The sequence below is a fragment of the Phyllobates terribilis genome, unplaced genomic scaffold, assembly GCF_046119375.1.
Source record: "Phyllobates terribilis strain yellow unplaced genomic scaffold, ASM4611937v1 Scaffold_2853__1_contigs__length_102383, whole genome shotgun sequence".
NCBI lineage: Eukaryota > Metazoa > Chordata > Amphibia > Anura > Dendrobatidae > Phyllobates > Phyllobates terribilis.
The window spans coordinates 1-22,699 of NW_027365607.1; the positions used below are offsets into that span (position 1 = coordinate 1).

Genomic DNA, 22,699 nt, shown 5'->3' on the forward strand with positions numbered 1-22,699 from the left:
GAGCGGTGATATCACTGTATATACATCACTGGGGAGAGGTCAGTATAGTGATCAGTACTACACCCAGATCACCAGGATATAGAGCGGTGATATCACTGTATATACATCACTGGTGAGAGGTCAGTATAGAGATCAGTACTACACCAGATCACCAGGATATAGAGCGGTGATATCACTGTATATACATCACTGGTGAGAGGTCAGTATAGAGATCAGTACTACACCCAGATCACCAGGATATAGAGCGGTGATATCACTGTATATACATCACTGGTGAGAGGTCAGTAGAGTGATCAGTACTACACCCAGATCACCAGGATATAGAGCGGTGATATCACTGTATATACATCACTGTGGAGAGGTCAGTATAGTGATCAGTACTACACCCAGATCACCAGGATATAGAGCGGTGATATCACTGTATATACATCACTGGGAGAGGTCAGTATAGTGATCAGTACTACACCCAGATCACCAGGATATAGAGCGGTGATATCACTGTATATACATCACTTTGTAGAGGTCAGTATAGTGATCAGTACTACACCCAGATCACCAGGATATAGAGCGGTGATATCACTGTATATACATCACTGGGGAGAGGTCAGTATAGTGATCAGTACTACACCCAGATCACCAGGACATAGAGCGGAGATATCACTGTATATACATCACTGGTGAGAGGTCAGTATAGAGATCAGTACTACACCCAGATCACCAGGATATAGAGCGGTGATATCACTGTATATACATCACTGGTGAGAGGTCAGTATAGAGATCAGTACTACACCCAGATCACCAGGATATAGAGCGGTGATATCACTGTATATACATCACTGGTGAGAGGTCAGTATAGTGATCAGTACTACACCCAGATCACCAGGATATAGAGCGGTGATATCACTGTATATACAGCACTGGTGAGAGGTCAGTATAGAGATCAGTACTACACCCAGATCACCAGGATATAGAGCGGTGATATCACTGTATATACATCACTGGTGAGAGGTCAGTATAGAGATCAGTACTACACCCAGATCACCAGGACATAGAGCGGTGATATTACTGTATATACATCACTGGTGAGAGGTCAGTATAGTGATCAGTACTACACCCAGATCACCAGGATATAGAGCGGTGATATCACTGTATATACATCACTGGGGAGAGGTCAGTATAGTGATCAGTACTACACCCAGATCACCAGGACATAGAGCGGTGATATCACTGTATATACATCACTGGAAAGAGGTCAGTATAGAGATCAGTACTACACCCAGATCACCAGGATATAGAGCGGTGATATCACTGTATATACATCACTGGTGAGAGGTCAGTATAGAGATCAGTACTACACCCAGATCACCAGGATATAGAGCGGTGATATCACTGTATATACATCACTGGGGAGAGGTCAGTATAGTGATCAGTACTACACCCAGATCACCAGGACATAGAGCGGTGATATCACTGTATATACATCACTGGAAAGAGGTCAGTATAGAGATCAGTACTACACCCAGATCACCAGGATATAGAGCGGTGATATCACTGTATATACATCACTGGGGAGAGGTCAGTATAGAGATCAGTACTACACCCAGATCACCAGGATATAGAGCGGTGATATCACTGTATATACATCACTGGAAAGAGGTCAGTATAGAGATCAGTACTACACCCAGATCACCAGGATATAGAGCGGTGATATCACTGTATATACATCACTGGAGAGAGGTCAGTATAGTGATCAGTACTACACCCAGATCACCAGGATATAGAGCGGTGATATCACTGTATATACATCACTGGTGAGAGGTCAGTATAGTGATCAGTACTACACCCAGATCACCAGGATATAGAGCGGTGATATCACTGTATATACATCACTGGTGAGAGGTCAGTATAGAGGACAGTACTACACCCAGATCACCAGGATATAGAGCGGTGATATCACTGTATATACATCACTGGTGAGAGGTCAGTATAGTGATCAGTACTACACCCAGATCACCAGGATATAGAGCGGTGATATCACTGTATATACATCACTGGTGAGAGGTCAGTATAGTGATCAGTACTACACCCAGATCACCAGGATATAGAGCGGTGATATCACTGTATATACATCACTGATGAGAGGTCAGTATAGTGATCAGTACTACACCCAGATCACCAGGACATAGAGCGGTGATATTACTGTATATACATCACTGGTGAGAGGTCAGTATAGAGATCAGTACTACACCCAGATCACCAGGATATAGAGCGGTGATATCACTGTATATACATCACTGGTGAGAGGTCAGTATAGTGATCAGTACTACACCCAGATCACCAGGATATAGAGCAGTGATATCACTGTATATACATCACTGGTGAGAGGTCAGTATAGAGATCAGTACTACACCCAGATCACCAGGACATAGAGCGGTGATATCACTGTATATACATCACTGGAGAGAGGTCATTATAGTGATCAGTACTACACCCAGATCACCAGGACATAGAGCGGTGATATCACTGTATATACATCACTGGTGAGAGGTCAGTATAGTGATCAGTACTACACCCAGATCACCAGGATATAGAGCGGTGATATCACTGTATATACATCACTGGGGAGAGGTCAGTATAGAGATCAGTACTACACCCAGATCACCAGGATATAGAGCGGTGATATCACTGTATATACATCACTGGAGAGAGGTCAGTATAGTGATCAGTACTACACCCAGATCACCAGGATATAGAGCGGTGATATCACTGTATATACATCACTGGTGAGATTTCAGTATAGTGATCAGTACTACACCCAGATCACCAGGATATAGAGCGGTGATATCACTGTATATACATCACTGGTGAGAGGTCAGTATATAGATCAGTACTACACCCAGATCACCAGGATATAGAGCGGTGATATCACTGTATATACATCACTGGGGAGAGGTCAGTATAGTGATCAGTACTACACCCAGATCACCAGGATATAGAGCGGTGATATCACTGTATATACATCACTGGTGAGAGGTCAGTATAGTGATCAGTACTACACCCAGATCACCAGGATATAGAGCGGTGATATCACTGTATATACATCACTGGTGAGGGGTCAGTATAGTGATCAGTACTACACCCAGATCACCAGGACATAGAGCGGTGATATCACTTTATATACATCACTGGTGAGATTTCAGTATAGTGATCAGTACTACACCCAGATCACCAGGATATAGAGCGGTGATATCACTGTATATACATCACTGGAGAGAGGTCAGTATAGTGATCAGTACTACACCCAGATCACCAGGATATAGAGCAGTGATATCACTGTATATACATCACTGGTGAGAGGTCAGTATAGTGATCAGTACTACACCCAGATCACCAGGATATAGAGCGGTGATATCACTGTATATACATCACTGGTGAGATTTCAGTATAGTGATCAGTACTACACCCAGATCACCAGGATATAGAGCGGTGATATCACTGTATATACATCACTGGTGAGAGGTCAGTATAGAGATCAGTACTACACCCAGATCACCAGGATATAGAGCGGTGATATCACTGTATATACATCACTGGGGAGAGGTCAGTATAGTGATCAGTACTACACCCAGATCACCAGGACATAGAGCGGTGATATCACTTTATATACATCACTGGTGAGAGGTCAGTATAGTGACCAGTACTACACCCAGATCACCAGGACATAGAGCGGTGATATCACTGTATATACATCACTGGGGAGAGGTCAGTATAGTGATCAGTACTACACCCAGATCACCAGGACATAGAGCGGTGATATCACTTTATATACATCACTGGTGAGAGGTCAGTATAGTGATCAGTACTACACCCAGATCACCAGGATATAGAGCGGTGATATCACTGTATATACATCACTGGTGAGAGGTCAGTATAGAGATCAGTACTACACCCAGATCACCAGGATATAGAGCGGTGATATCACTTTATATACATCACTGGTGAGAGGTCAGTATAGTGATCAGTACTACACCCAGATCACCAGGATATAGAGCGGTGATATCACTGTATATACATCACTGGGGAGAGGTCAGTATAGAGATCAGTACTACACCCAGATCACCAGGATATAGAGCGGTGATATCACTGTATATACATCACTGGTGAGAGGTCAGTATAGAGATCAGTACTACACCCAGATCACCAGGACTACAATTTCATCATGATTGCACCTACATCTCCTATAAGCTGCACTTTTGTATTGCAGACGTATTCTGGATTATTCTGTGTCACCGTGAACCCCTACAAGTGGCTTCCGGTGTACAACCCCGAGGTGGTGGCTGCCTACCGAGGCAAGAAGCGTCAGGAGGCCCCACCACACATCTTCTCCATCTCCGATAACGCCTATCAGTTCATGCTGACCGGTGAGTGTCCGTTCTGCATTATGTCTTATTCTTCTGTCGCACCCAGAGCTGCATTCATAATTCTTCTGAATCACAAAAATGCTTTATGTAAGAAGAAGGTGAACCAGTAGAGTTCAGTAGCGCGGATGAATGAGTACAGTAGCCAAAGAACTTATTCCATAACCGCATATGACAATTTTTCATCGTTCACCCACAGATCGTGAAAACCAGTCTATCCTGATCACGTATGTACACACTGATTTTTTTTTTTTCCTTCCCATGATTACTTAAAATATAATTTTTTAAACATTTAATTTATATTATTTAATTATTTTAAAAAAAATAAAAAAAATCAAGCATGGATGAGATTTCTGTATTGTAACTAGAGAATGACTGTGATGTTCTGTAGCGGAGAATCCGGGGCCGGGAAGACTGTGAACACGAAACGCGTCATCCAATACTTCGCAACAATTGCAGCCATCGGTGACACAAAGAAGAAGGAGTCAGGAAGCGGCATGAAGGTACGGCGCCAAATCTTATCGAGGTTGTGCCAAATAAGCCAAAATCTTGAAGAAGAGATCGAAAAATCCATACGGTGGATGCTTTCAAGTGTACAAAAAGTTTGACATCTTAAATATGGAAAGAAATATATTATATCTTTTTTTTAACAATTTCTTGTCACGGGTGTATCAACTCAAGTGTTGACAGACAGTCGTTCTGGATCCGGCTGTAGAAGGTCACTGCGCTTGGCATTGCAGATGCCTTTTTGATCCTCTAATCTCTGTAGTGTAGTGATATCCTTCTTCCTTTAGGACCCAGCAGCGACCTCCACCTTCTGCTGCTAATTGACACATCCTTGCTTGGTAGTTAAAAACTCTGTGTCTTCAGAGAGTCGCCGGCGATAGTTCTATGTTTCTCTGTCCTTGCCTGGAGTACTAGTAGTTGGCTAGTTTCTTCTTGTATTGTTCTATTGTATTGTTTCTTCTTGTATTCTTGTACTGCTAGTATTATCTTTAGCTATGTTACATATGACTGTTGTATATGAACCTGTGAATTGTTAAGTGCTGCGGAATATGTCGGCGCTATATAAATAAAGATTATTATTTATTATTATTCTTGGACTTCCCTTGGAGGACAGTTGGCGTCTTCTCAATCTAAGTATATCCCCTTTGTTTGTTTACCTTGTTGTCTTTAGTTACAGTGGGGCCTGACTAGTGTTCACCCTGTCCCCTCCCTACCTAGGGCCTAGCTCTAGGGACATTCAGGGATTAGGTTTCCTGCTCGGCGATAGGTGCGGAACCTATATAGGGACGATAGCATAGTCAGGGTGATACTAGATCTGCCTTGGGGTCTCCACTCCCCCTTTCCCCCACTTCCTGTCGTTGTACACTTGTTTCTTTCCCCACCTTACGTGACATTTCAGTTTTGTATTTCTATTTTCTGTTTGCTTTTAACCAGACCATTCTAGACATCAGAGAAGCTGAAAATTTTGTCAAAATTTTTCAGCAGAAAAAAGGCTATTTTTTTGGTTATTTTTTTTTCTATATCAGCAGAAACTGGAAATATTCCTTTTTTTACCTTGGGAATTATTCTTCTCTTTTAATTGATTTTAATATATTTTTTTTCTTTTTTTGTGTACAGGGAACCTTGGAAGATCAAATCATCCAGGCCAATCCACTCCTGGAAGCTTTTGGCAACGCCAAGACCGTCAGGAACGACAACTCCTCCCGATTTGTATGGTTTTTTTTTTCCAGTTTTCTTTTACATTTTACATTCTTATGTTATATATGAATTATGGATTTTTTTTTTTCTACCCAACAGGGAAAATTTATTCGGATCCACTTCGGCACCACAGGGAAGCTCGCCTCGGCAGATATCGAAACATGTAATTAATGTTTTTTTATGTTCAAAAATGTATGCAATTTTTTAATTATATTTTTATTTTCCTTTTTGGAATATTTACAGATGTCAAAAATAAATGTTGTATTATATTCTTTAAAAATATATCAAATAAATATATATTAATATGATTATTTATATACATTTTTTAATTTTGTATTATATTCTTTAAAAATGTATCAAATACATATATATTAATATGATTATTTATATACATTTTTTAATTTTGTATTATAATCTTTGAAAATATATCAAATAAATATATATTAATATGATTATTTATATACATTTTTTAATTTTGTATTATATTCTTTAAAAATATATCAAATAAATATATATTAATATGATTATTTATATACATTTTTTAATTTTGTATTATATTCTTTAAAAATGTATCAAATAAATATATATTAATATGATTATTTATATACATTTTTTAATTTTGTATTATATTCTTTAAAAATACATCAAATAAATATATATTAATATGATTATTTATATACATTTTTTAATTTTGTATTATATTCTTTAAAAATATATCAAATAAATATATATTAATATGATTATTTATATACATTTTTTAATTTTGTATTATATTCTTTAAAATATATCAAATAAATATATATTAATATGATTATTTATATACATTTTTTAATTTTGTATTATATTCTTTAAAAATGTATCAAATAAATATATATTAATATGATTATATACATTTTTTAATTTTGTATTATAATCTTTGAAAATATATCAAATAAATATATATTAATATGATTATTTATATACATTTTTTAATTTTGTATTATATTCTTTAAAAATACATCAAATAAATATATATTAATATGATTATATACATTTTTTAATTTTGTATTATATTCTTTAAAAATACATCAAATAAATATATATTAATATGATTATTTATATACATTTTTTAATTTTGTATTATATTCTTTAAAAATACATCAAATAAATATATATTAATATGATTATTTATATACATTTTTTAATTTTGTATTATATTCTTTAAAAATATATCAAATAAATATATATTAATATGATTATTTATATACATTTTTTAATTTTGTATTATATTCTTTAAAAATGTATCAAATAAATATATATTAATATGATTATTTATATACATTTTTTAATTTTGTATTATATTCTTTAAAAATACATCAAATAAATATATATTAATATGATTATTTATATACATTTTTTAATTTTGTATTATATTCTTTAAAAATATATCAAATAAATATATATTAATATGATTATTTATATACATTTTTTAATTTTGTATTATATTCTTTAAAAATGTATTAAATAAATATATATTAATATGATTATTTATATACATTTTTTAATTTTGTATTATATTCTTTAAAAATGTATCAAATAAATATATATTAATATGATTATTTATATACATTTTTTAATTTTGTATTATTTTCTTTAAAAATGTATCAAATAAATATATATTAATATGATTATTTATATACATTTTTTAATTTTGTATTATATTCTTTAAAAATGTATCAAATAAATATATATTAATATGATTATTTATATACATTTTTTAATTTTGTATTATATTCTTTAAAAATACATCAAATAAATATATATTAATATGATTATTTATATACATTTTTAAATTTTGTATTATATTCTTTAAAAATGTATCAAATAAATATATATTAATATGATTATTTATATACATTTTTTAATTTTGTATTATATTCTTTAAAAATGTATCAAATAAATATATATTAATATGATTATTTATATACATTTTTTAATTTTGTATTATATTCTTTAAAAATGTATCAAATAAATATATATTAATATGATTATTTATATACATTTTTTAATTTTGTATTATATTCTTTAAAAATGTATCAAATAAATATATATTAATATGATTATTTATATACATTTTTTAATTTTGTATTACATTCTTTAAAAATATATCAAATAAATTAATATGATTAAAATTTGTAATTTTATTTTTAGAAATTGCTTAATTTATAAAAATATAATTATATATTTTTTTTTTGTAGGAAATTTGATTAATACAATATTAATAAATTGAGTCCTCTGAGATTCCGTTTCTTAAATCATCTCATTTCAGATCTTTTGGAGAAATCGAGAGTAACTTTCCAACTTCTGGCTGAACGAAGTTATCACATTTTCTACCAAATCTTGTCGAACAAGAAGCCTGAATTAATTGGTTGGTTGCGGGATCCACTGGGAGGTGGTCGCTTTCGTCAGACATCTTTTTGCAATAATAAAGTTTTTTTTTTTAAAAAAAAAAAAAAAAAAAAAACCTTGTTTAAAAACAAAAGAAAAAAAAAGATAAAAAAAAATACAACTTTCTTTTATATAAAGTTCATGGCGAAAAATGATACCAGCTCATGAAATACTGAAAGTGCGCTGGTAATGTTCTCCCACAATATCGTAAAAATTTCCTAACTTTTTTATATATAAAAAAAGTTTTTTGCTTTTTTTTTTTAAGAATTATTCCACTTTTTTTTTTTCAGATATGCTGTTGATCACAACAAATCCATACGATTTTCCGTACATCAGCCAAGGGGAGATTAAGGTGGCCAGCATAGATGACTCCGAGGAGCTGATGGCCACCGATGTACGATGCTTTTATTTCTTAGTATATTGAGTTTTACACTGGTTTGGATTTTTTTTTTTACTTGATTTTTGGCTTGTGATTGCAGAATGCCATCGATATTTTGGGCTTTTCTCCTGAGGAAAAAGTGGGAATTTACAAGTTGACGGGCGCAGTCATGCATTATGGAAACATGAAGTTCAAGCAAAAGCCAAGAGAGGAGCAAGCGGAGCCTGACGGGACTGAAGGCGAGTCCTGACCGGGGGTGGTTCACTTTGGTAGCTTTAGGTTCCATGAAAAGGACTAGATTAGGCGAGTGGACCAATGGAGAGGGAGCAAAAAGAAACTCGACTGGAAAGGTTGCCTTGATGGGCCAAGTTTGACTTACTTGCATGGCTGTCTTCTACCGTCCAAGAGTGGGAGGTGTCAAGTGTTTTGGGCAAAAGTCTAATTCCTGAAGACTGTAGTCACACCTTCCAATATACCTCTAACTATACCTTCAAGACAGTAGTAATAGCAGTCATAGGGTTAGGGATAGTGCTAGGGTTAGGTGTAGGGATAGGGTTAGGTGTAGGGATAGGATTGAGTGTTATTTTCTTCCATCTGAGTCTCGGAAATGCCAAGTGTTTTTTTACATATGTCTAAGCCCTGAAGACTGTAGTCACACCTCTCAGAACACCCCTGGTTATACCTTCAAGACAGTAGTCATAGAAGTCCTAAGGTTAGGGATAGTGGTAGGGTTAAGGGATATGGTTAGATTGACGGCTAATTTTCTTCCATCCAAGATTCGGAGGTGCCAAGTGTTTTTTTACATATGTCTAAGCCCTGAAGACTGTAGTCACACCTCTCAGAACACCCCTGGTTATACCTTCAAGACAGTAGTCATAGAAGTCCTAAGGTTAGGGGTAGTGGTAGGGTTAAGGGATATGGTTAGATTGACGGCTATTTTCTTCCATCTGAGTCTCGGAAATGCCAAGTGTTTTTTACATACGTCTATGTCACGGGTGTGTTGCCACGAAGATCGTCACGAGTACACAGCCTGACTTCTCGCAGCTGACTTGTTGGTGCTTTGTGTTTTCTCGGCAGTGAAGGAGTTAATTCTCTCTCTCTCTGGGCTAGCTGAGGTCCAGCCTCGCCCAGCTGCAATCAATGCTTCGTTAGTGAGACTCCTTTATATTCCTGCAGGTCTGTTTGGGAGGTGTCGGTGAAAGCTTTTCATTCAGACTTACAGAGCGGATCGTGGTGTTTGGAGTTGCTGAGATAAGTGTATTTGAAAGTGTTATTTCCCTTTCCTCGCTTTATCATTTATCTCCTTTCCCGTTGGTGTTCCCTCTGTTGTAGTTTTGTTGAAGTTGTATGCAAGGTGGTTTTGGTTTTTCCCTTGTACTGTCTCGTTCGTCTAAATACTGTGTGTGGGCATATTATTGCTGGTTCCCAATTGTTGTGATCGGGGTCCTTCTCAGGACTAGATTACTGTGGTGCAGGGATCCTCAGGAGGTAGGGGTTACGCTGGCGGCCTGGACCTCTGTACCTTTAACAGTACCTCCAGGATGAGGGATTAGTCAGGGCCCCAACGTAGGATTCAGCAGGGAGATCGTCCGGCGGAGGAATTCTGTTCGGAGTTCCGTAGGTGGGCCACGGACACCCAGTGGAATGACCCGGCTCTTAGGAGCCAGTTTTGTCATGGTTTATCCGACAAATTACAGGATGTGTTGGCACAGTATGACTCTCCCGCGTCACTGGAAGCCGCTATGGCCCTTGCTATTCGCGTTGACAGACGGCTTCGGGAGAGGTGCGGGATAACTCTACCCCCTGTAATGTCTCCACCTCTTACAAGGTCCCCTCATATGGTGGTTCCCCTGGTCAGTCCGGAGGAGCCTATGCAATTAGGAGGGACATCATTTCGGGGAAGGGGACCGGTGGTGCGCCATAAGACAGGAAGGTGTTTCCTCTGCGGGAAAAAGGGACATTTTATTGGGGGGTGTCCATCCCGCCCCTTGCTGAGTAAAGAGTCGTCGAAAAAACTGTTGATCCCAGGTTGTGTGGTGGACGGCAATCTGGGAGTAGGTATTTCGTCCCTAGGTTCGTCTCAGTTTCTCGTACCGGCGGAGGTGGTGGTGGGTACGAGAACTGAGAGGATATCTGTTCTTCTGGATAGTGGGGCCGGGGCTAATCTGGTTGATGCTCGGTTTGCCCGGGTTCAAGGTATGCGATTGAGTGAGTTGGCTAAACCCATCCCCATATTCTCGATCGATGCCAGGCCTCTCGGTCAGGGAAGTTTTTTGCAAGCTGTGCATGGCGTAAAACTTCAAGTGGGGGCAATACATAAAGAACTGTTGTCTTGCTACGTGTTGGAGGGTCTTCCCACTCCTATAGTGTTGGGCCTTCCTTGGTTAGCTAAGCATAACCCTGTTATTAATTGGCAAACCAGAGAGATAAGCCAATGGAGTAAATTCTGTAATAAAAACTGCATGAACACGGTCATCGGTGCGGTTACTCCTTGGGTCTTACCTCCATTTCTGGCAGACTTTGAGGATGTATTCTCGGAGAATGGGTGTCAGGAACTACCTCCTCATCGCGAGTATGACTGTTCTGTAAAACTGCTCCCTGAGGCCAAGTTACCTAAAGCTAGGTTGTATAACCTTTCTGGTCCTGAGAGGCAGGCCATGAAGGATTATATTTCTGAAAGTCTGGCTAAGGGGCATATTAGACCTTCATCTTCACCGGTGGCCGCGGGGTTCTTCTTTGTTAAGAAGAAAGATGGAGGCCTACGCCCTTGCCTGGATTTCCGTGAACTTAATCGGATTACGGTCCGAGATCCGTATCCGCTCCCACTTATTCCCGATCTCTTTAATCAGATCGTGGGCGCCAAATGGTTCTCTAAGTTGGATCTCAGGGGGGCGTACAATCTGATTAGGATGAAGGAGGGGGATGAGTGGAAGACGGCTTTTAACACTCCGGAGGGGCATTATGAGAACCTTGTCATGCCATTCGGTCTGACTAATGCCCCGGCGGTGTTTCAACACTTTGTTAATGATATTTTTCGCCACCTGGTGGGACAGTTTGTTGTCATATATCTGAATGAAAAGCTTTCACCGACACCTCACAAACAGACCTGCAGGAATATAAAGGAGTCTCACTAACGAAGCATTGATTGCAGCTGGGCGAGGCTGGACCTCAGCTAGCCCAGAGAGAGAGAGAATTAACTCCTTCACTGCCGAGAAAACACAAAGCACCAACAAGTCAGCTGCGAGAAGTCAGGCTGTGTACTCGTGACGATCTTCGTGGCAACACACCCGTGACAGTCTAAGCCCTAAAGACTGTAGTCACACCTCTCAGAACAACCCTGGTTATACCTTCAAGACAGTAGTCATAGAAGTCCTAAGGTTTGGGATAGTGGTATGGTTAAGGGATATGGTTAGATTGACGGCTATTTTCTTCCATCCAAGATTCGGAGGTGCCAAGTGTTTTTAGTCCCAACCCAATAAACTGTGGTTACACCTTCCAGGTCACCCATGATTATACATTCATGACAGTAGTCATAGAAGTGTTAGGACTAGGGTTAGAGATGGTTCTAAGGTTAGGTTTAGGGATAGGGTTGAGGGCTATTTTCTTCCATCCAAGAGTCGGAGGTACCAAGTGTTTTTCGTCCCGACTCTAAAGACTGTGGTCACACCTTTCATAACTCCCCTGATTATACATTCAAGACAGTATTCATAGCAGTCCTAAGATTAGGGATAGTAGTAGGGTTAAGGGGTAGGGTTAGGTTGAGGGCTATTTTCTTCCATCCAAGAGTCGGAGGTACCAAGTGTCTTTTGCCTAAGTCTCATCCCTGAAGACTGTGGTCATAACTTCCAGGCCACATAAAAATGTACCTTCAAGACAGTAAACATAGCAGTCCAATGGTTAGGGATAGTGATAGGGTTAGGTGTAGAGATAGAGTTAAGGGCTATTTTCTTCCTTCCAAGAGTCAGAGGTGGCAAGTGTGATAGGGTTAGGTGTAGAGATAGGGTTAAGGGCTATTTTCTTCCTTCCAAGAGTCAGAGGTGGCAAGTGTGATAGGGTTAGGTGTAGAGATAGGGTTAAGGGCTATTTTCTTCCTTCCAAGAGTCAGAGGTGGCAAGTGTTTTTAGTCCCAACTTTAGAGACCGTAGTCACATCTTCCAGTCTATCCCAGGTTATGCCTTCAAGACAGTACTCTTAGTCTTAGGACTAGGGTTAGGTGTAGGGATAGAGTTGGGTTGAGGACTATTTTCTTCCATCCAAGTGTTTTAGCACTAACCCTAAAGACAGTGGTCACACCTTTCAGGACATCCCCTATTATAAGTTCACAACAATAGTCATAGTAGTCCTTAATAGTGCCATTGGTGCCAGTCTCATCATAGTTTGAGCTATTAGATGCAGCAGGAACAGTTAGGGACAGGGGTGGGTTGTTTCGTACAGCCATCATAGTGGAGTGACAATGGTTTGTCGTGAGAGACAGAACTCTACTGATGGCTCTTGTGTCTGCCATATTGGTACTCCAATGAAGTCAAGCCTGTGGCCGGTCTTCTCAGGACTGGTAGTTATACAATACACTGCAATACCATAGTATTGCAGTGTATTGTATAGGTGATAAAGCAAACACAGGTTCAAATTCCAGGAAAAGTGAGGATGTGCTCTCTGGTGTCAGCTGGAGGCCTACTGACCGTCAGTGTCTCCACCCCAGTTGCTGATAAAACCGCGTACCTGACGGGCCTGAACTCCGCAGACTTGCTGAAAGCTCTCTGCTATCCCAGGGTCAAAGTGGGCAATGAATACGTGACCAAGGGCCAAACCGTGGAGCAGGTAAGGACTCCCAAGACCCGCAGCTCTCGGTCTCATGGTGAGCTGACCGGCAGCTGACGTCGAACGCATCATTATATTGAACAGGTCCATCACAACGTCAATGCCCTCAGCAAGTCCGTGTACGAGAAGCTCTTCTCGTGGATGGTAACACGTATAAACCAGCAGCTCGATACCAAACTCCCCAGGCAACACTTCATCGGGGTCCTGGATATTGCCGGCTTTGAAATCTTTGAGGTTGGTCTCTGTAGTGTTGGTTGTCCTTGATGAGAAGTCCAGACCCATATAATCAATATATGTCACTTGTAGTTGAACAGTTTGGAACAACTTTGCATCAACTTCACCAACGAGAAGCTGCAGCAGTTCTTCAACCACCACATGTTTGTCCTGGAACAAGAGGAGTACAAGAAGGAAGGGATCGAGTGGGAGTTCATTGACTTCGGCATGGACCTGGCCGCCTGCATTGAGCTCATCGAGAAGGTATTTTTGTCATTTTAGATTCTTATCTTCATTTTATTGTCAAGACAAAGCATTTGTATTATGTCTTGACTGGCGTAGTGTGGACAAGGCAAGTATTTTTCACCCTCTAACACCCATGAACAATTAGCACTCTCTTAGTTCCTTCCACCAATCCAGTATTGAACCCCTTACGTTTTTATGTAACTATTTTATTATCCTAACCCTAGCACTAGCCCTATCCCCAACCCTAGTCCTATCCCCAACCCTAGTCCTATCCCCAACCCTAGTCTTATCCCCAACCCTAGTCTTATCCCCAACCCTAGTCTTATCCCCAACCCTAGTCTTATCCCCAACCCTAGTCCTATCTCCAACCCTAGTCCTATCTCCAACCCTAGTCCTATCTCCAACCCTAGTCCTATCCCCAACCCTAGTCCTATCCCCAACCCTAGTCCTATCCCCAACCCTAGTCCTATTCCTAACCCTAAATCCTATCCCTGACTCTAGTCCTAAACCTAGTTTTATCCTTAACCCTAGTCCATGCCCTAACCATAGTCCTACCCCTTACCCTAGTCCTCTCCCTTACTCTAGTCCTATCTTTAACCCTAGTCCTATCCCTTACTCTAGTCCTATCTTTAACCCTAGTCCTATCCCTAACTATAATCCTATCATTAACCCTGGTTTTATCCTTAATTCTAGTTTTATCTTAAACCCTATTCTCAATCATACTACCAGCCCTAACTAGATTCCTAACCCTAGTCCTAACCCTAACCACAGTCCTGGCCATAACTATAGTCTTAACTCTTACCTTAGTCCTATCCATAACCCTAGTCTTATCCCTAACCCTAGTCCTAACCATAACTATAGTCCTGGCCCTTACCCTAGTCCTATCCATAACCCTAGTCTTATCCCTAACGCCAGTCCTAGCCCTACCCATAACTATAGTCCTGGCCCTTACCCTAGTCCTATCCATAACCCTAGTCTTATCCCTAACCCTAGTCCTAGCCCTAACCATAACTATAGTCCTAGCCCTTACCCTAGTCCTATCCATAACCCTAGTCTTATCCCTAACCCTAGTCCTAGCCCTAACCATATCTATAGTCCTGGCCCTTACCCTAGTCCTATCCATATACCTAGTCTTATCCCTAACCATATTCCTAGCCCTAACCATAACTATAGTCCTGGCCCTTACCCTAGTCCTATCCATAACCCTAGTCTTATCCCTAACCCCAGTCCTAGCCCTACCCATAACTATAGTCCTGGCCCTTACCCTAGTCCTATCCATAACCCTAGTCTTATCCCTAACCCTAGTCCTAGCCCTAACCATAACTATAGTCCTAGCCCTTACCCTAGTCCTATCCATAACCCTAGTCTTATCCCTAACCCTAGTCCTAGCCCTAACCATATCTATAGTCCTGGCCCTTACCCTAGTCCTATCCATATACCTAGTCTTATCCCTAACCATATTCCTAGCCCTAACCATAACTATAGTCCTGGCCCTTACCCTAGTCCTATCCATAACCCTAGTCTTATCCCTAACCCCAGTCCTAGCCCTACCCATAACTATAGTCCTGGCCCTTACCCTAGTCCTATCCATAACCCTAGTCTTATCCCTAACCCTAGTCCTAGCCCTAACCATAACTATAGTCCTGGCCCTTACCCTAGTCCTATCCATAACCCTAGTCTTATCCCTAACCCTAGTCCTAGCCCTAACCATAACTATAGTCCTGGCCCTTACCCTAGTCCTATCCATATACCTAGTCTTATCCCTAACCATATTCCTAGCCCTATCTGTAGCCCTGACCCTGACCCTTGCTACTGTAGTCCTAACCTTAATTAAGGTTAGAAAATATATATATTTTTTTATTTTGCACCCCCTAATCCATAGAACATTAGCTCTCTCATAGTCCCCTCCACCAGTCCAGTATTGAATCCCTTTTCTCCCAAGCATGTATATAATATTTTAAGAAAATATTGATGTACTTATGATTTGCCCTTTGACCCGCGTTTTGCTAAAATACGACATAAACTATTAAAGTTATATATTGTTATATTTTGATTTTACTTTTTATATTTTAATACATTTTTGTGCTTTTTATGTAATTGTTTAAATACCTAGCCCTAAACCTAGCCTTAGTCCTAGCCTTAAACCTATCCCTAACCCTAACCCTAGTCTTTGCCTTAACCCTACTCTTCGCTCTAACCCTAATCCTAGTCCTCAGCCTAACCCTAGACTAAGCCCTAAACCTTGCCTAATTCTAGTACTTGTGGTAACCAAAGTCTTAGTCCTCACCCTAGTCTTAACCGTAGCCCTAACATTAGTGAAGGTTATTTTCACCCCCTAACCTGTGGACTTCTATCCCTCCCAGAGATCTTTCCCACCAGTCAAGTATTGATCCCCTTATCACCCAAGTGCATATATTATATTATAAGAAAATACTGTAGTTAACTAGTTATTTTCTGCTTTTTTTTGCTGAAATCCAACATAAAAAAAAAAGTTCTACGTTGTTTTATTTTTTATTATGTTTTGTTCATTTTCTTAATGGAACAATTGTATTACCGATTCCGTAAACCTAACCCTATTAATAGCCCTAACCCTGTCAGTAGCCCTAACCCTATTAATAGCCCTAACCCTATCAGTAGCCCTAACCCTATCAATAGCCCTAACCCTATCAGTAGCCCTAACCCTATCAGTAGCCCTAACCCTATCAATAGCCCTAACCCTATCAATAGCCCTAACCCTATCAATAGCCCTAACCCTATCAATAGCCCTAACCCTATCAGTAGCCCTAACCCTATCAGTAGCCCTAACCCTATCAGTAGCCCTAACCCTATCAATAGCCCTAACCCTATCTATAGCCCTAACCATATCAGTAGCCCTAACCCTATCAGTAGCCCTAACCCTATCAGTAGCCCTAACCCTATCAGTAGCCCTAACCCTATCAGTAGCCCTAACCCTATCAATAGCCCTAACCCTATCAGTAGCCCTAACCCTATCAATAGCCCTAACCCTATCAGTAGCCCTAACCCTATCAGTAGCCCTAACCCTATCAATTGCCCTAACCCTAACCCTGCGTCGAGATAACAAAAAAGGGGCAGTGGGTCCGGGAGGCAAAATTTTTCACTCCCCATAGAACTTGGCGCCCTCTCATGTCCCCTCCAACTGAAACCCATACCCCATGTGTTCCCCAGCCGATGGGCATCTTCTCCATCCTGGAAGAGGAGTGCATGTTCCCCAAGGCCACCGATACGTCCTTCAAGAACAAGCTCTACGATCAACATCTCGGCAAATCCAACAACTTCCAGAAGCCGAAGCCGGCCAAAGGCAAAGCCGAGGCTCACTTCTCCCTGGTCCATTACGCTGGGACAGTGGACTACAACATCAAGGGTTGGCTGGAGAAGAACAAGGACCCTCTGAACGAGACCGTGGTAGGACTGTACCAGAAGTCATCAATGAAGATCCTGGCCAACCTCTACGCCACATACTCCGGAGCAGAAGCGGGTGAGAACCAGTGGGTCAATAAGGGGTCACACCCTCAGCTCGGCGGTAACGAGACAGGTTGTCCTAAGAGGAGAGCCCATGTAAGAAACTTGAAGGTTTCCATTTTCCCTGAATAATTGTGAAATGCTGCTGTTCTTACAGCTGAAGGGGCGACGGCCAAGAAAGGGGCGAAGAAGAAGGGCTCCTCCTTTCAGACCGTATCCGCCCTATTCCGGGTAAGACATTTGTATTTTACCACTGTGTTTTACATAGGACTGCAGGTGACATCTACTACATTATCTGTACTCAGAGAGTTATCACTGTGTTATCTGTGGTGTTACATAGGACTGCGGGTGACATCTACTACATTATCTGTACTCAGAGAGTTATCACTGTGTTATCTGTGGTGTTACATAGGACTGCAGGTGACATCTACTACATTATCTGTACTCAGAGAGTTATCACTGTGTTATCTGTGGTGTTACATAGGACTGCAGGTGACATCTACTACATTATCTATACTCAGAGAGTTATCACTGTGTTATCTGTGGTGTTACATAGGACTGCAGGTGACATCTACTACATTATCTGTACTCAGAGAGTTATCACTGTGTTATCTGTGGTGTTACATAGGACTGCAGGTGACATCCATGTTGTTACATAGGACTGCAGGTGACCTCTTCATCCTTCTCTGTAGGAGAACCTGAATAAGCTGATGTCTAACCTTCGGACCACTCATCCACATTTTGTGCGTTGCCTTATCCCCAATGAGACGAAGACCCCCGGTATGTGACTTTCCGCCCTGGTGTCGGGCGCTCGCGTCGCCCGCGGATCATGTGACTTTCCGCCCTGGTGTCGGGCGCTCGCGCCGCCCGCGGATCATGTGACTTTCCGCCCTGGTGTCGGGCGCTCGCGTCGCCCGCGGATCATGTGACTTTCCGCCCTGGTGTCGGGTGCTCGCGCCGCCCGCGGATCATGTGACTTTCCGCCCTGGTGTCTGGCGCTCGCGCCGCCCGCGGATCATGTGACTTCCCACCCTGGTGTCGGGCGCTCGCGCCGCCCGCGGATCATGTGACTTTCCGCCCTGGTGTCGGGCGCTCGCGCCGCCCGCGGATCATGTGACTTTCCGCCCTGGTGTCGGGCGCTCGCGCCGCCCGCGGATCATGTGACTTTCCGCCCTGGTGTCGGGCGCTCGCGCCGCCCGCGGATCATGTGACTTTCCGCCCTGGTGTCGGGCGCTCGCGCCGCCCGCGGATCATGTGACTTTCCGCCCTGGTGTCGGGCGCTCGCGTCGCCCGCGGATCATGTGACTTTCCGCCCTGGTGTCGGGCGCTCGCGTCGCCCGCGGATCATGTGACTTTCCGCCCTGGTGTCGGGCGCTCGCGCCGCCCGCGGATCATGTGACTTTCCGCCCTGGTGTCGGGCGCTCGCGTCGCCCGCGGATCATGTGACTTTCCGCCCTGGTGTCGGGCGCTCGCGTCGCCCGCGGATCATGTGACTTTCCGCCCTGGTGTCGGGCGCTCGCGTCGCCCGCGGATCATGTGACTTTCCGCCCTGGTGTCGGGCGCTCGCGTCGCCCGCGGATCATGTGACTTTCCGCCCTGGTGTCGGGCGCTCGCGTCGCCCGCGGATCATGTGCATTTTCGCCCTGGTGTCGGGCGCTCGCGTCGCCCGCGGATCATGTGACTTTCCGCCCTGGTGTCGGGCGCTCGCGTCGCCCGCGGATCATGTGACTTTCCGCCCTGGTGTCGGGCGCTCGCGTCGCCCGCGGATCATGTGACTTTCCGCCCTGGTGTCGGGCGCTCGCGTCGCCCGCGGATCATGTGACTTTCCGCCCTGGTGTCGGGCGCTCGCGTCGCCCGCGGATCATGTGACTTTCCGTCCTGGTGTCGGGCGCTCGCGCCGCCCGCGGATCATGTGACTGACTGCTTCCCTTCCCGCCAGGTGAAATGGATCACCATCTGGTCCTGCACCAGCTGCGGTGTAACGGGGTCCTGGAGGGGATCCGCATCTGCAGGAAAGGGTTTCCTAATAGGATCCTGTACGGAGACTTCAAACAAAGGTGCAATAGGCTTGTGCTCAGCCCTGAGTGGCAGGTTACTGTTCTCTGTTATCATCCATTTTTTTATGGCCGGTCTTTATTATGACTTTTATTGGGCAGATATCGAATCCTGAACGCCAGCGCCATCCCCGAGGGGCAATTCATTGACAGTAAGAAGGCCTGCGAGAAGCTGCTGGGCTCCATCGACATCGATCACAATCAGTATAAATTCGGGCACACCAAGGTAACCCCAAAAATGTCGCCATGATGAGCCGGTGTTCTGCGTCATCCTGACACCTGCTGGTAGGGCTGAGGTATTACACCTAACTGCCACCTGCTCGGGGGTATATGAGCGCTCCTTTCTTGTAGGTGTTTTTTAAGGCCGGTCTCCTGGGGACTCTGGAGGAGATGAGGGACGAGCGCCTGACTCTGCTCATCACCCGCACACAAGCCTTATGCCGGGGCTTCCTGATGAGGCAGGAGTTCCAGAAGATGATGGAGAGGAGGTGAGGAAGGCTTCATCTACGGGGGGGGACACTCAACTTACAGCACTGGAGTGGGGGATCCCGGGCAAAGCATTGTGCGGAGCTCCTTGTACTTTTTATATGCAGTTCCCAAACTATGCCCAGGCGCACAGTGCCATGTATACAGTGTATCATTGTACAATAATACCGCCACACAGTGCAAAGATAACAGCGTCATGTAGAGCTATGTACCATAATACCACCACATAAGATAATACCATTATACAGTGTCAATAAGTCAACACCGCACCGCCCTACATCTCCTCCTCATCTCTGTCCACCACCCTACCCATCCTTTCCACAGTGCTGCACCGCCCCACATCTCCTCCTCATCTCTGTCCACCACACTACCCGTCCTCTCCACAGTGCTGCACCGCCCCACATCTCCTCCTCATCTCTGTCCACCACACTACCTGTCCTCTCCACAGTGCTGCACCACCCCACATCTCCTCCTCATCTCTGTCCACCACCCTACCCATCATCTCCACAGTGCTGCACCGCCCCACATCTCCTCCTCATCTCTGTCCACCACCCTACCCATCATCTCCACAGTGCTGCACCGCCCTACATCTCCTCCTCATCTCTGTCCACCACACTACCTGTCCTCTCCACAGTGCTGCACCGCCCTACATCTCCTCCTCATCTCTGTCCACCACCCTACCCATCCTTTCCACAGTGCTGCACCGCCCCACATCTCCTCCTCATCTCTGTCCACCACCCTACCCATCCTCTCCACAGTGCTGCACCGCCCTACATCTCCTCCTCATCTCTGTCCACCACCCTACCCATCCTTTCCACAGTGCTGCACCGCCCCACATCTCCTCCTCATCTCTGTCCACCACCCTACCCATCCTCTCCACAGTGCTGCACCGCCCTACATCTCCTCCTCATCTCTGTCCACCACCCTACCCATCCTTTTCACAGTGCTGCACCGCCCCACATCTCCTCTTCATCTCTGTCCACCACACTACCCATCATCTCCACAGTGCTGCACCGCCCTACATCTCCTCCTCATCTCTGTCCACCACACTACCCATCATCTCCACAGTGCTGCACCACCCTACATCTCCTCCTCATCTCTGTCCACCACCCTACCCATCATCTCCACAGTGCTGCACCGCCCCACATCTCCTCCTCATCTCTGTCCACCACACTACCCATCATCTCCACAGTGCTGCACCACCCTACATCTCCTCCTCATCTCTGTCCACCACCCTACCCATCATCTCCACAGTGCTGCACCGCCCTACATCTCCTCCTCATCTCTGTCCACCACCCTACCCATCATCTCCACAGTGCTGCACCACCCTACATCTCCTCCTCATCTCTGTCCACCACCCTACCCATCATCTCCACAGTGCTGCACCGCCCTACATCTCCTCCTCATCTCTGTCCACCACCCTACCCATCATCTCCACAGTGCTGCACCACCCTACATCTCCTCCTCATCTCTGTCCACCACCCTACCCATCATCTCCACAGTGCTGCACCGCCCCACATCTCCTTCTCATCTCTGTCCACCACCCTACCCATCCTTTCCACAGTGCTGCACCACCCTACATCTCCTCCTCATCTCTGTCTACCACCCTACCCATCATCTCCACAGTGCTGCACCACCCCACATCTCCTCCTCATCTCTGTCCACCACCCTACCCATCATCTCCACAGTGCTGCACCGCCCCACATCTCCTCCTCATCTCTGTCCACCACCCTACCCATCCTTTCCACAGTGCTGCACCACCCTACATCTCCTCCTCATCTCTGTCTACCACCCTACCCATCCTTTCCACAGTGCTGCACCACCCCACATCTCCTCCTCATCTCTGTCCACCACCCTACCCATCATCTCCACAGTGCTGCACCGCCCCACATCTCCTCCTCATCTCTGTCCACCACACTACCTGTCCTCTCCACAGTGCTGCACCGCCCTACATCTCCTCCTCATCTCTGTCCACCACACTACCTGTCATCTCCACAGTGCTGCACCACCCTACATCTCCTCCTCATCTCTGTCCACCACCCTACCCATCATCTCCACAGTGCTGCACCGCCCTACATCTCCTCCTCATCTCTGTCCACCACCCTACCCATCATCTCCACAGTGCTGCACCGCCCCACATCTCCTCCTCATCTCTGTCCACCACCCTACCCATCATCTCCACAGTGCTGCACCACCCTACAGCTCCTCCTCATCTCTGTCTACCACCCTACCCATCCTTTCCACAGTGCTGCACCGCCCTAGATCTCCTCCTCATCTCTGTCCACCACACTACCTGTCCTCTCCACAGTGCTGCACCGCCCCACATCTCCTCCTCATCTCTGTCCACCACACTACCTGTCCTCTCCACAGTGCTGCACCGCCCTACATTTCCTCCTCATCTCTGTCCACCACCCTACCCATCATCTCCACAGTGCTGTACCACCCTACATCTCCTCCTCATCTCTGTCCACCAC

At 43.7% G+C, this 22,699-nt stretch overlaps 1 protein-coding gene across 1 annotated transcript in view; it reads left to right on the forward strand.

The window, feature by feature from the left end:
• Positions 1-4,219: 4,219 nt before the first annotated feature.
• Positions 4,220-22,699, forward strand: part of LOC141247275 (myosin-3-like) — a gene marked incomplete at its 3' end in the record, with an annotated part of 44,270 nt that continues 25,790 nt past the window's right edge. Inside the window, exons 1-17 of the mRNA XM_073669198.1 lie at positions 4,220-4,421; positions 4,618-4,645; positions 4,810-4,921; positions 6,042-6,134; positions 6,222-6,285; positions 8,431-8,529; positions 8,840-8,943; positions 9,029-9,167; positions 13,628-13,746; positions 13,831-13,980; positions 14,053-14,223; positions 17,392-17,701; positions 17,843-17,916; positions 18,378-18,465; positions 19,625-19,742; positions 19,842-19,965; positions 20,091-20,227. Coding sequence (XP_073525299.1) covers positions 4,220-4,421; positions 4,618-4,645; positions 4,810-4,921; positions 6,042-6,134; positions 6,222-6,285; positions 8,431-8,529; positions 8,840-8,943; positions 9,029-9,167; positions 13,628-13,746; positions 13,831-13,980; positions 14,053-14,223; positions 17,392-17,701; positions 17,843-17,916; positions 18,378-18,465; positions 19,625-19,742; positions 19,842-19,965; positions 20,091-20,227 — 2,132 coding nt within the window. The remainder of the gene's footprint in view (positions 4,422-4,617; positions 4,646-4,809; positions 4,922-6,041; positions 6,135-6,221; positions 6,286-8,430; positions 8,530-8,839; positions 8,944-9,028; positions 9,168-13,627; positions 13,747-13,830; positions 13,981-14,052; positions 14,224-17,391; positions 17,702-17,842; positions 17,917-18,377; positions 18,466-19,624; positions 19,743-19,841; positions 19,966-20,090; positions 20,228-22,699) is intronic.